This window comes from Aethalodelphis obliquidens, unplaced genomic scaffold (genome assembly GCF_003676395.1).
Source record: "Aethalodelphis obliquidens isolate GAN/ISIS:26980383/991018 unplaced genomic scaffold, ASM367639v1 scaffold51, whole genome shotgun sequence".
Lineage (NCBI taxonomy): Eukaryota > Metazoa > Chordata > Mammalia > Artiodactyla > Delphinidae > Aethalodelphis > Aethalodelphis obliquidens.
In genome coordinates, this window is record NW_020837995.1 from 8,255,435 (window position 1) to 8,266,166 (window position 10,732).

General features: G+C 60.2%; 1 protein-coding gene across 12 annotated transcripts; it reads right to left on the minus strand.

Moving 5' to 3' along the window:
• Positions 1 to 9,037, minus strand: CCDC9B (coiled-coil domain containing 9B). 12 transcript variants are annotated; one of them, XR_003428180.1, is made up of 12 exons: positions 7,977 to 8,090; positions 7,149 to 7,763; positions 6,839 to 6,994; positions 6,623 to 6,748; positions 5,751 to 5,950; positions 5,367 to 5,425; positions 4,761 to 4,814; positions 4,562 to 4,661; positions 4,237 to 4,405; positions 3,933 to 3,975; positions 1,599 to 3,868; positions 1 to 1,221 (listed from the first exon to the last, which is right to left on the minus strand). XR_003428180.1 is itself a non-coding variant. In XM_027083883.1 (12 exons), exons 1-12 carry the CDS (start codon positions 8,915 to 8,917, stop codon positions 3,303 to 3,305), a joined length of 1,698 nt encoding a protein of 565 aa, XP_026939684.1. In that variant the 5' UTR covers positions 8,918 to 9,037; the 3' UTR covers positions 1 to 3,302. The 12 variants fall into 12 exon arrangements, 11 of the variants coding, with proteins under 11 accessions (XP_026939684.1, XP_026939683.1, XP_026939687.1 ...); XM_027083883.1 differs by adding an exon at positions 8,906 to 9,037 and having other exon boundaries at positions 1 to 3,868; positions 7,595 to 7,693; XM_027083882.1 differs by adding an exon at positions 8,906 to 9,037 and having other exon boundaries at positions 1 to 3,868; positions 7,586 to 7,693.
• Between the last annotated feature and the right edge of the window lie 1,695 nt (positions 9,038 to 10,732).

The window sequence follows — 10,732 nt, forward strand, 5'->3', positions numbered from 1 at the left end:
TCACAACAAATAGCTACTTTATTTATTTGACAGATATTTACTGAGTGCCTTCTGTGTGCTCCTGTGAATAGAGTGCCTATGGTGTGCCAGGTATATTTTGCATATTCTCATCTTCTTCTTAACAACCCTTCATCATAGGTATTACTAGCTCCATTTTGCAGGCAAGAAAACTGAGGCTTTTAGATGTTAAAATTGACCAGAGTCATCCAGCTAGCAGGTGGCAGACCTAGGATTCGGATTCAGTCTCTCAGATTCCAAGGCCCATGTTTGTTCCCCTCAACCATGCTGCCTATCACACAATGTGGTTACACAATGTGGTCTGCTGCTCCCCCCTGTAAGGGGATATGGGCCAGGACAGAGATGCTTTCCACCTCTTCTGCCCTCCTTGTTTTGAGGCCTTAGGTAAAGCTGTCATCTCCCTGCTGGCTCCCTACTACCCACTGCACTCTCCCTTGTCAGTTCCTCCAGCTCTGTGCCTGGGCTCCTGAAGCCGTGTCCCATGAAGAACTTCCCACCTTTGAGGAGCAGTCTTGTCTGTTGGTTGGAGAGGAGCAGGGAATCCAAGAAGACGGCTCTCAGCCAGGCCTTTAACCAAAGGAGCCAGAAGGAAACAGAGCAGCCTTCCATGGTCCCGAGCTTTGTGGAGGGATGTCTACGCTTCCCTCCTGTTCCTTAGCTGGTTCCATCCTAGAGCAGGAGGGGTGGCCCCCAGAGCTGCTGGTTCATTGCTCCTGAAGAAGGGCTCCCCTTTTTTGAGAAAAGTTCGGTGACGCTTGCCTTGCACTACAGTCCTCCTGCAGTGAAGACGTCCTGTGCCAGACTCCATTCTCTCCAAGCCCTAGTGACTCATTCCCATGACATCCCTTTCTCCTAACATCCAGAAGGGAGAGAAGCCCTATTTCTCCATAGCCCTTTTGTCCAGCTTCCTCTCCTGCTTAGGTCTTGCTGTGAGGCCTCAACCAGAGCTCTGCCCAAGTTCTACATCCCCATCCCATAGTCAAACATGCCTTGGCACAGACCCTTTAATGAAGGCACATCTGTACACTTGGGGGCACTGGGGGCTGGGGGAAGTTTGTGAATCTTAGAATTCAAATTGTGGATCACAATTATTTGGGAGACATCTGAATTCGAGGCTGCCCGAACCTGCTCTACCCCAGCTCCATCCTTTGGGAGTCGTGAGTTGCAGAGCCAGTGCCATGTTCCAAAGCCACGCACATGTGACTGGAAGGCAAAAGGAAAGCTTGAGCTTGGACTCTTTCACCCTTGCCTTTTCATATCTCACAGGGGTCTTCTTCCCTCAGGCACAGAATGTTCCCAAGCCTTTCCAAAATTCCTCTGATCAGTCCTCACCTCTTCCAACCCCCTTCACCTCATCCCGTTCCCAACCAGCTTTCTCACTCCCCACTACAGGAAGTTGACACCACCCACTCTCAAGCATCTACCCAGTGCGCCAGTGTCCCACCCAACTCTGAGGCCAGGAAGCCCCCACCGGGCAGGGGCAGCCTGCCTCCATCCCCTACAGAGCCAGCGGCCAGCCCTTAGAGTCTAGAGTCTGTCCTTGCCCCTAGCCCTCCATACACTCTAGTCCAAACCCTTACTCTCACACTGTGGTCCAGGAAGCAGCAGCAGAGGCGGCACTCGGAGCCTAGTAGAAATGCAAGTTCCCGGGCCCAGCCCAAACCTCCCGAGTTAGAATCTGCATTACTCTGCACCTTAATGTAGGAGAGGCACTGCTCTAAACAATCTGATCTGCCAAAAAGACACCCCCTCCTCATGCTTCCTCAATAGAGGGGGTGGAGAGCGGAGCAAGAGCCAGTGAGGAAGCCCAGCCTTCACACAGTTGAGCCACAGTTTAGGCCTCACTGACCGTGGAGAGATGCTGGGGATGATCCGGGCACTCCCTAGAGAGCCCAGAGAGGCTGGTGAGGCCCAGGACCCTCAGCAGAGAGGAACAGCCGTGGCCGAGCCACGTGGGGAGATCCTAGCAGGGGACTGGGGGCAAAGGGTACACACGATGAGAAAGGGAGACGTGCCTGCCTTTGCGAGCAGCGGCGGGATGGTTCCCTCTGGGCTCCTACTACCATCCCCAGCCCCTGTCGGGCACCTACAGCCAAGGACGGCTCCTGCTGCGCAGCCTGGGTCTGCCAGATGCAGGGGTTTCTTCCCTCCCTCTTGCTGGCAAAGTCACCGTCGCCCACCAGCTGCATTGCTGGTAGTGGGTGCTCAGGAAATGTTTGTTGAATTGAGAGGAAGCCACAGCTTGTGCGGAGACGTGGGCCTCAGGGGAGGGACGGGAAAGGAGACTAAGTAGGAAAGACAAGTCCTGATGTCATACTTAGCTGGAGTCGCTGTTTCTCTGCCTCTTGGGTCACTGCCTGAGACCTTGCTCTGGCATGACACTGGGCAGGGAGGCGGTGGGAGGAGGAAGCTGGAGATGGCAGGAAATGGCCCTGGGTGGCAGGCTCCCTCTGCCCCCGTTCAGGGCGCACTCCATGTCTGACCTGGGGGTGGGGGACGAGGTCCCTGACGGCGGGCTTCTGCGCCTGCTGTGGGGAGAGGAAGCTGGCCCCTCCTTCCTCCCCCCGCACCGCCCCATTTCAGAGACTCTCCAGAGACCCTTCCTTTCACAGAGACCTGAGCTCTACTCTTCTGTCCCCAGCTCTGTCCCTGCTGGCTGTGGCCTCCCTTTCTCTGGGCCTCAGCCTCCTCTTCCAGGAGGCTGAGGCCCAGAGAAAGGCAGGAGGCCGCCAGCTGATTGTGAGATCCCCAGGTTGGCCATCCTGTGAGTGTTGGACTGTGATTCACCTGGGTGCGAGGCAGGGGTGTAGGAAAGGGCCCGAGCCTGGGCTGGCCATGCCAGCTGCTGAGGCTGTCTGTACCTGAGGAGCCAGGAGCCGGCAGCCGGAGAGGCAGGCCAGGCCCTGGGGGTGATGGGAGCCAGGAGAGCCAGGTGCTGAGTGCTTCCAAGCCTTGTCATCTCGCCACGGTCAGGGAGCTTGTGGCCTGGGCAGCAGTAGGCTTGGGGCAGGGCTTGCCAGCCTCACAGACCAGGTGTGGGGTGGGGATACGCCAGGGGCTCTACCTGCAGGTGAGAGCACACACGTGCACGGGGGGGGGGGGTGCCCGTGGGGTGCAGGGGTTGGTTCGTTGCCTTCACAGTGTCACTCCACCGGAGAGTCTGCCAAACTGCTCGGCCAGGCTGCCACAGCCGCCAGCCAGCGCGTGCCCAGAGCTCAAAGATTTTTGACGGTGTCTTCCCTCCTCCCCTCCCCAGCCCGGCCCCCTGCCCCCGAGAGCTTTGCTCAGCATCTTCTTGCAGGGGCAGGACCCCCTGTCCTGCGCCTCATACCTCCTGCTCCCCTTGCCCTTTGGCTGCCTCCTCTGGGGGGTCTGCTTCGAGGTGCCAGGACCTGCTGGGCCCCAGCCTTGCCAGGCCTGTCTTCTCTGGGTTCCAGGGGCCCTGCTTCTTTTGGGGGCCCAGAACAAGTCTGGGCTTCTGGCTCAGCCTGGGGCTCGGTCCACCCCAGGGGCTGCTCGTGACCCTCCAGCCAGGACACAGGGCTCTCCTGGGTCCCAGGCCTTGGACTGAGCGCACACGTGCTCTCCCCAGGCCCAGGGCTACTGGCACATCCTAGAGAGAGGTCAAGGGGAAGCAAGTCCGTGTTTCGTGGAGAGCCAGGCTCAGGACTGGCTGTCGAAGCTCCTGACTCCCCTTTTGGCTCCTCTGGTGATGCTGATGCTGGAGCTGGGCTGGTTGCTGGGACACTCATGGGTCCGCCCGGCTCCATCCTGCTCGGAGTTTGCGCATGTTCCTTCTCATCTGGAGTCCTTCTGGTGCTTGGGCTTCCCTGACAACAAGAGGTCGGCTCTGCTGGTTGGTGAATTCAGGGCTCATGCCCCTAGCCCGCCCCATCCTAGGCCCAAGTACCCACCTCCTGGCTCTCCAGCTCCTCCTTGCCTCCCTTCATTTCCCACCTGCAGAAACACAGAACATGGCAGGCCCCACTACTACCCATCCCACTTCACGTCACCTGCTCCATAGCCAGCAGCCCATGTCCTCCAGGGAGGAGCGAGAGCCCAAGGGTCTCAGAGGAACCTCAGAGCCAGAACGAGGCTCCAGGATGCTTCCCTTCCAGCCCAACCTTCCTCCCCAAACCCAGCCACTTCCTCTGAACACCGCCCACCGTAGCCCCGTTGCAAGTCCCCAACTGCTGTTTATGGCCAAGCCTGCAGCACCTTGAGTTCTGTGGGGACTCCGTGCGTGTCCTGGCCTGCGCTGCCTGGGAAAGGCGCGCCTGACTTCCCAGGGGAGGTAACTGCTGTAATTACCACCAGCCTCCCTGGACACCAGGCTCTCGCTGCTGCTGCTGCCTTTGCTGATGGCCTCTCCCCGCATCTCATTAACCTGCCACAAGGCAGCAGTCAGCCAAGAGGCAGAGGCCCCGGGGGCTGGAGCAGGCACCTGGGCCAGTGCTGGGCCTGACCTCCCAGGGGCAGGGGAGGGCCAGGAAATCAGGGAGCCCTGATGCCTCCCTCGATTTTGCTCCCTGCCACATGTTACCTGCGGGCCCTGCCAGTCAGCCTCTCTGTCCCCCGAGCTTTGCTGTGCGTGGCCAGCGCCACCAAAGGTCTGCTGGCTTGCCCACCCCGAGTAGTACCGCCTGCAAGAGATGGTCCACACATCAAGAGAGAAGAGGTCCATAGCAGCCCAGCTCCTCCACCAGCCCGTGGGACCTGCTCCTCCTCCTGTCCCAACTCACCTTTGCCATCAGGGGGAAATGGTGGGGGCTGTAGCTTTCGGTGGCCCCTGGGGCCTAAGTGGAAAAAGGAAATGGGGAAAGGGTGGGCGTCACAAAAGACCCAAAGCAGGAACATCAGTTCTTTCGGGACCAGGAAGCCGCCAGCTGTGAGTGTTCTGGCTCCCAAAAAAGAGCCCTGGCCTGGGGGTCAGGGGAGCTGCGTCCCTGTGCTCGCTGTGTCACTCCTGACTAGGTGACCGGCAGAGCCTCTCCAGCCTCAAGCGCCCTTGTGTGTAAAATGAGGGGCCAGCGACGCAGAGTTCTGTTCCAATAACAGGCGAGGGGCAGCTGCCGCCCACAAGGGACCAACACCTCAAAAGGACTCCAGCGCTGACTTCCTGGTGAGCCCTTCTCCCCAGACCTTCTGGGGTCAGAATCCAGGACAGGGGCTGTGGGTTCGGAGGATGGGGAGTGGTGCCCTCCTCTGATAGGGAGGGAGAGGAAGGAAGATGTCCTTCCATGCTTCCTTCCAGCTCTGAAAATAAGTGGCAAACCAAGAGACAGGGAACAGAGAGGAAGCGGGAGGCAAGGGGTGAAAAAATCCAGGAAGGGTGGGTGTTGGCTCACCCCTCGTGCTGCCCACCCTGGCCGGGCCCTCTTCCCAAGGCTTGCTGGAGTCCTGCGGCCTGCGTTGCAGAGAGAGGGAGTCAGGTGGGCTGCTGGCAGGGAGCACAGAGGCTACAAGGCTGCTGGTGGGCTGACACCTCCTGCCCCAGTCCCAGCCCCAAGCCCAGCCACGGAACCAAGGACAGCATGGAGAGGGTGGGCCCAAGAAAGGTGGGAAACGCAGTGCCCACACACAGCCCTGAGCCCAGGGTGCGAACAGAGGGTCAGACAGAGCCTCACCACCCTGGGGAGGGTCCCAGCAGCCCTCCAAGAGATACCCACAGTTAGCCCGACTCAGCCCCACAAGCATGTCGACCCAGCAGGAGGCCCAGCCCTGCCACCCACGTGGGCTTGGCCTTGTCCAGGTCCCACGGGCGGCGCCAGTCACCCTGTGCGTCTCTGTGCCACGCCAGGCGGGCCAGGTCGATCTGCTCTCGCTCCTGCTTCCACTGGGCGTAGTCCCAGCCCACCTCCGGGGGCCCCCCCACTGGCCGGCGGGGAGCTGGGCCAGGGACCAGGCCTGGACTCTGGGGCTCCCGGACACCCTGCAGGGAGAAGACACAAAGCACCATGGGGTCGAAACAGAAAGAGCCCTGAGCTTGGAAAGGGGATCCAGAATCTACTAACCCCTTCCTGTCTCAAGGCCTTGAGGTCGCCCCACCAAAAAAATTAGATCCATTCCATCTCTAACATGCTGTTTGCTATAGGCACGGTTTCCGTCCACGCGTTAGCGGTGTCTTTGGGGCAAGTTACTTAAGAGAGCTGTGTCATTTCCTCATCTGTAAAATGGGGATAATAACAGTATCTATCCACAGAGTTGTCGCTGGGGTGTGTGGTCAGGTGCAGGCAGGGTGGAGAGGCACCCAGCGGCTGTGAGCGAGAGCCAAGACTAGGGGCTGCTGCCACCTAGAGGTCACACCTGGCACATGGCCAGTCTCTTACACCCTCCCGACAGACCTCCAGACCCCCCCCCCCCCAGCTTGCTACCAGATGTCCAGGTAGGGTAAGGGGCTAGGTCACACCTCTGGCTTACACTGTCTCTCATTGCAAGACCCACCCAACGTGGAGACTGGCCAGAGAAAGGAAGGAGTGGGAAATTCTTGCAGGTCCTGCCTGGGCCACGTCCTCGCAAAGGGGGACATATGTGACTCAGCTTCTATGCCTCCCCCGAAAGGGAACCACCACATTCATGTCCCCAGCCCCTCTTGAAGAGCTACCTTCCGGGCAGGATCTGAGCCGATGGCCATCTGCAGGGAGGAGCTCCGGCCCAAGCCCCCTCCAGGTGACCCTTCTGCCCCCTGGCTCCTTGCTCTGGTGGGCTTCTCACTTACGATCCGCTTGGCCTGGGGAAGGTGCGGATGGGCAGTGTGGCAGAGCCAGAGAAGAAGAGGCTGCCTCCCTGGCGCCCGGCTCCCCCCACCAGCACTGCTCACCTCGGCTTTGTTTTCCATGATCACAGCCAGCTCCACCCGCTCCCCCAAGCGGAAGGCGCCCGCGTGGGCCTCTGCCTCCTCATCCTCAAGCATCTCATTGGCTGCTCCAGGTCCAAGGGCGCTCCTTGCCCAGTTCCGGCTGACCACCCGCTTCCCCTGCAGAATGAGGGGCCGTGCCGTCACGCCACATAGACAGCACTGGACAGAAGCTGGGGCTTGGGCCCTTTGGGTGGTTCCCCAGGCTGGGTTCCAGCCCTGGCCCTCCCTGGAATGCCCACAGAGGAGCTGACGCTGCGAGGCGTTCACATACCAGTGGCATTAGGTTATCCGGGCCTGGGGCCACCCAGGGGCCCAAGACTCCACAGTGGCCCATCATCTCTGAGCTGGGAAATCCAAAGCACTCAGACAATGAGGCTCTGTCCCCCAGACGCTGTTCCTGGCATTCAGCCCCAACGTCTCTGTGCCCCTGGGGTTTGGGGTTTACGAGCGGCCTGTGCTTGGGGGTACGGGTGCAGAGCTCTGGGGCTGGAAAAGGGCATGAAGAGGCTTCTATCTGGTCACCTTTCAGCTGTGGCTCTTTGGGTATGGGGGCCAGCAGTGGCCTGGGCTGCATGAGGTTGGGAGCTGGTAGGTATGCCCCAGAATGTAAGCGGGAGAAGCAGAGGAGCGGGGGCAGCTGTGCTCCCCTGGCACGGGCTGGGCCTCCACCTCCTTGCCACCCCACCCTGTCTGCCGGGTGGGTCTTACTCCAGGAACCTGGCTGATGGTGACAGTGAGGCCGTCAGGACGGAGGAGCTCCGGCGTGGTCCCAGCCATGCCCGCCTGCTCCGCCTGCCGACGGTCTTCCTGGATCTCCTGTGGGAGGGCCCGGGGTCAGCACAGGCCATGGCCCCCCAAGTGCACAGAGACACAGATGTCGACAGGCCTACACAGAGAGACACCAGTGGGACACCAGGGGGCAGAGGCACTACATCACAGAGTCCCCAGGACCCTCACAGAGCCCCTGAGATGGAACGCACCCAACCTAACCCTGGTCCCAGGCCCAGAGCCTGCAGGGAGAGACAACTATTCAGGGTCTGCAGATCGGACAGGGAGTGCCAACCCAGTCAGTCCTCCCGGCCCATCACAGCCCACTCACCTGGTACCTGCGCAGTAAGGCCTGGTTCTTCTTGCGAAGGGCAACGATCCTCCTGTCCAGCTCTGCATCCTTCTCCTCCTGCCTGCTCATTGGGGACTCGGCCCCATGAGGCCCCTGCAGAGGCCAGGGGGCCCAAGCTCCTGACTGCTGGGCCCATCCCTTACCAGCTCCTCGACTTTCACATTCGCCCACTCTACCATACTCTTACCACCCAAGGAGCAGACTCCAGACCCAGAGCGAGGGTCACGTGGGGAGATGGCCCATGGAAGGCCCCCCAGCCCCACCCCGCTGGCCTCTGTGCCCATCTTCCTGCCACCTCTGAGGCTCAGGCCGGGGCCTCATACCCAGGCCTGCAGCTCCCAGCAGTGGCTGCCCCTCCCCCCAGCTCTCCTGGGAGCTCCACTGCAGAGCAGAGCCTGGAATGGGAGTTATAAATGGCTCTGGCAGCGGAACCTGCCGTGACTGGGAAGTTGCCAGGGTATTCAGGAGGTCGAGGGGGGTGCTGTTTTGCTCCCAGGCCAAGAACCATGGTGAAAAGAGAGGCCCCTCCTCTGTCCTCGGCTCCCAGGCCCTGGACCCCACACCCCAAAACTGTGCCCAGCCTGTGGGAAAGAGCCACTCCCACGGGCCTGGCCTCTCCAGGCCCTGAGCTGCCGACTGTCAGTCGGGGCAGGAAAGAGCCAGCTCCGAGGGCAGGCCCAGCCGGGGAGCCACCCCGGGGCACACTGTGCCTCAGCTCCGAGATCCCCGAGTCCCTCCTTCTCTGGCTGCAGGGACCCCGTCGTGGCTGATGCCCCTGCCCAGCCCCCCACCGGCATAGGCACGGCCCTCTTCCTCCCAGGCCCAGCTGCCCCCAGCTGCCCCCAGAGTGTGGCCGCCTGATGTCCCAGCCCCAAGAAGCCCCCCGCCAAAGGCAAGGTGCCACTCACAGCCGAGCGCATGGCAACAGCAGGCACCGAGAGATTTCCAGAGCAGCCCTGGGGGAGCCAGAGCAGGAGGGAAGCTGGAGCCACCGGAGCCGGGCCTCTGCTGGCCTCTCCCTGCCGGCTTCACCGCCCAGCACACGAGATCATGTTGTGATTACAAAAGACTCCTCTGGGCTCCCGGCCAGGAACGCAGTGGCCACCGCCCTCACCATCCACCCTCAGAGGGCGAGGATCAGGGCCCCGGCAGCCAGCTGGCCCTGCCCAGCACCTCTCCCTGCCCTGCCCCGGCATCCCCAGACAGACTGGCAGGGACTTCTCCCTGGAGGGTTGAGTCTACACAGGGGGCCCTATGCTCCAGTGGGACCCCAGCCTGGGCCTGCCTGCAGACAGATGGGCAGCCAAGTAGCCCTCTGGCCCTCTCATTAGTAGAGAAAGACCTATAGCCCAGCCCATTGTGCTCCCTGGTCCAAGGGGCCCAACTCAAATGAGCATCCCCTGTCCCCTCACTCTCCCCATCAATTCTGGTTTAAGTAATTCGAAGGGATTAAGAAGCTCCCCTCCCCTAGGCCACCAAGTACTACCACATACCTAAAATAACACCATTTGTCATTCATTCCTTTAGGTTCAACATTGTCTTCCCTGTATTTTCTTTATATATATATATTTTTTTTTTAATATTTATTTATTTCACCTATTTTTTATTTTTGGCTGTGTTGGCTCTTTGTTGCTGCGCGCGGCTTTCTCTAGTTGGTGGTGAGCGGGGGCTACTCTTCTTTGCGGTGCACAGACTTCTCATTGCGGTGGCTTCTTTTGTCGCGGAACACGGGCTCTAGGTACACGGGCTTCAGTAGTCGTGGCTCGCGGGCTCTAGAGCTCAGGCTCAGTAGTTGTGGCGCACAGGCTTAGTTGCTCCGCAGCATGGGGGATCTTGCCGGACCAAGGCTCGAACCCGTGTCCCCTGCATTAGCAGGCAGATTCTTAACCACTGCACCACCGGGGAAGCCCTTCCCTGTATTTTCAAGTACAGTTACTCCTGGGACGCTCAGCTGTCCAGGTCACCCCTTGGTGTGGGGAGCATCCCTCAGGGTCTACGCTGCCACAGCTCAGGGCTGGCCAACAGCCTTCCTCCTTGGCTCCTAACTTGGGCCTTTCCTGGCCTTGCTCTCCAGGGATGGCCCTTTCAGCCTCTCTGATCCCGAGAAAGGAAGCAACGTTTCCTGGGAAAGTCTCTCCCCAGATCTTCCCGGTGCATCTGAGGCCGCTGCCTCTGCCCAGGGGAGCAGCTTGCCTGGCAATCCCACCCTTAGTGCCTCTGGGAGCAGGGGTGGTCTCTCCGTATCAGGAGCACCTGGGGTCTGGTTCAGTAGTAACAGATGCCCAACCTCCAGGCCCTGAAGGGCAGGTCGGAAGTCCCTGCATTTCCCCTCATCCCTGATTGACCAGACCTATTTCTCTAATTCCATGCATGACTTGTCCCCTTCTGTCTCCAGAGCAGAAAGCCCTGCTGCCCTCTCTCCTACCCAGACCAGCCCAGGCAGTCAGAGGTCCAACCTCTGCTCCCCTTGAACTACCCCTTCCTGTCTCCCCTCCCCTCCCCCCTCCCCACCACGCTTAGCCTCTTTCCAGGCCTTGGAGCAGCAACCCTGACCCCACGGCCAGTCTCCACCACCCATAGTTCCCATCCTGCTTGGAAATGCCACTGTGCTCTCTCTTCCTTTCATGCCGGATGTTCCCACTGAGTCAGACTCGTCTACATTCCCAGTGACGGTGACGCACCCAGGCTACACACACACACACACACACACACACACACACACACACACACACACA

Coding starts and splice junctions, on each gene's coding strand:
- CCDC9B (XM_027083880.1), bottom strand. CDS start 7,451: ATGCAGCCCAGGCCACTGCTGGCCCCCATACCCAAAGAGCCACAGCTG. Junction 6,749..6,838: donor TCATGGAAAACAAAGCCGAG/GTGAGCAGTGCT, acceptor CACCTTCCCCAG/GCCAAGCGGATCGTAAGTGA. Junction 4,406..4,561: donor CTGACTGGCAGGGCCCGCAG/GTAACATGTGGC, acceptor GCCTTGTGGCAG/GTTAATGAGATGCGGGGAGA.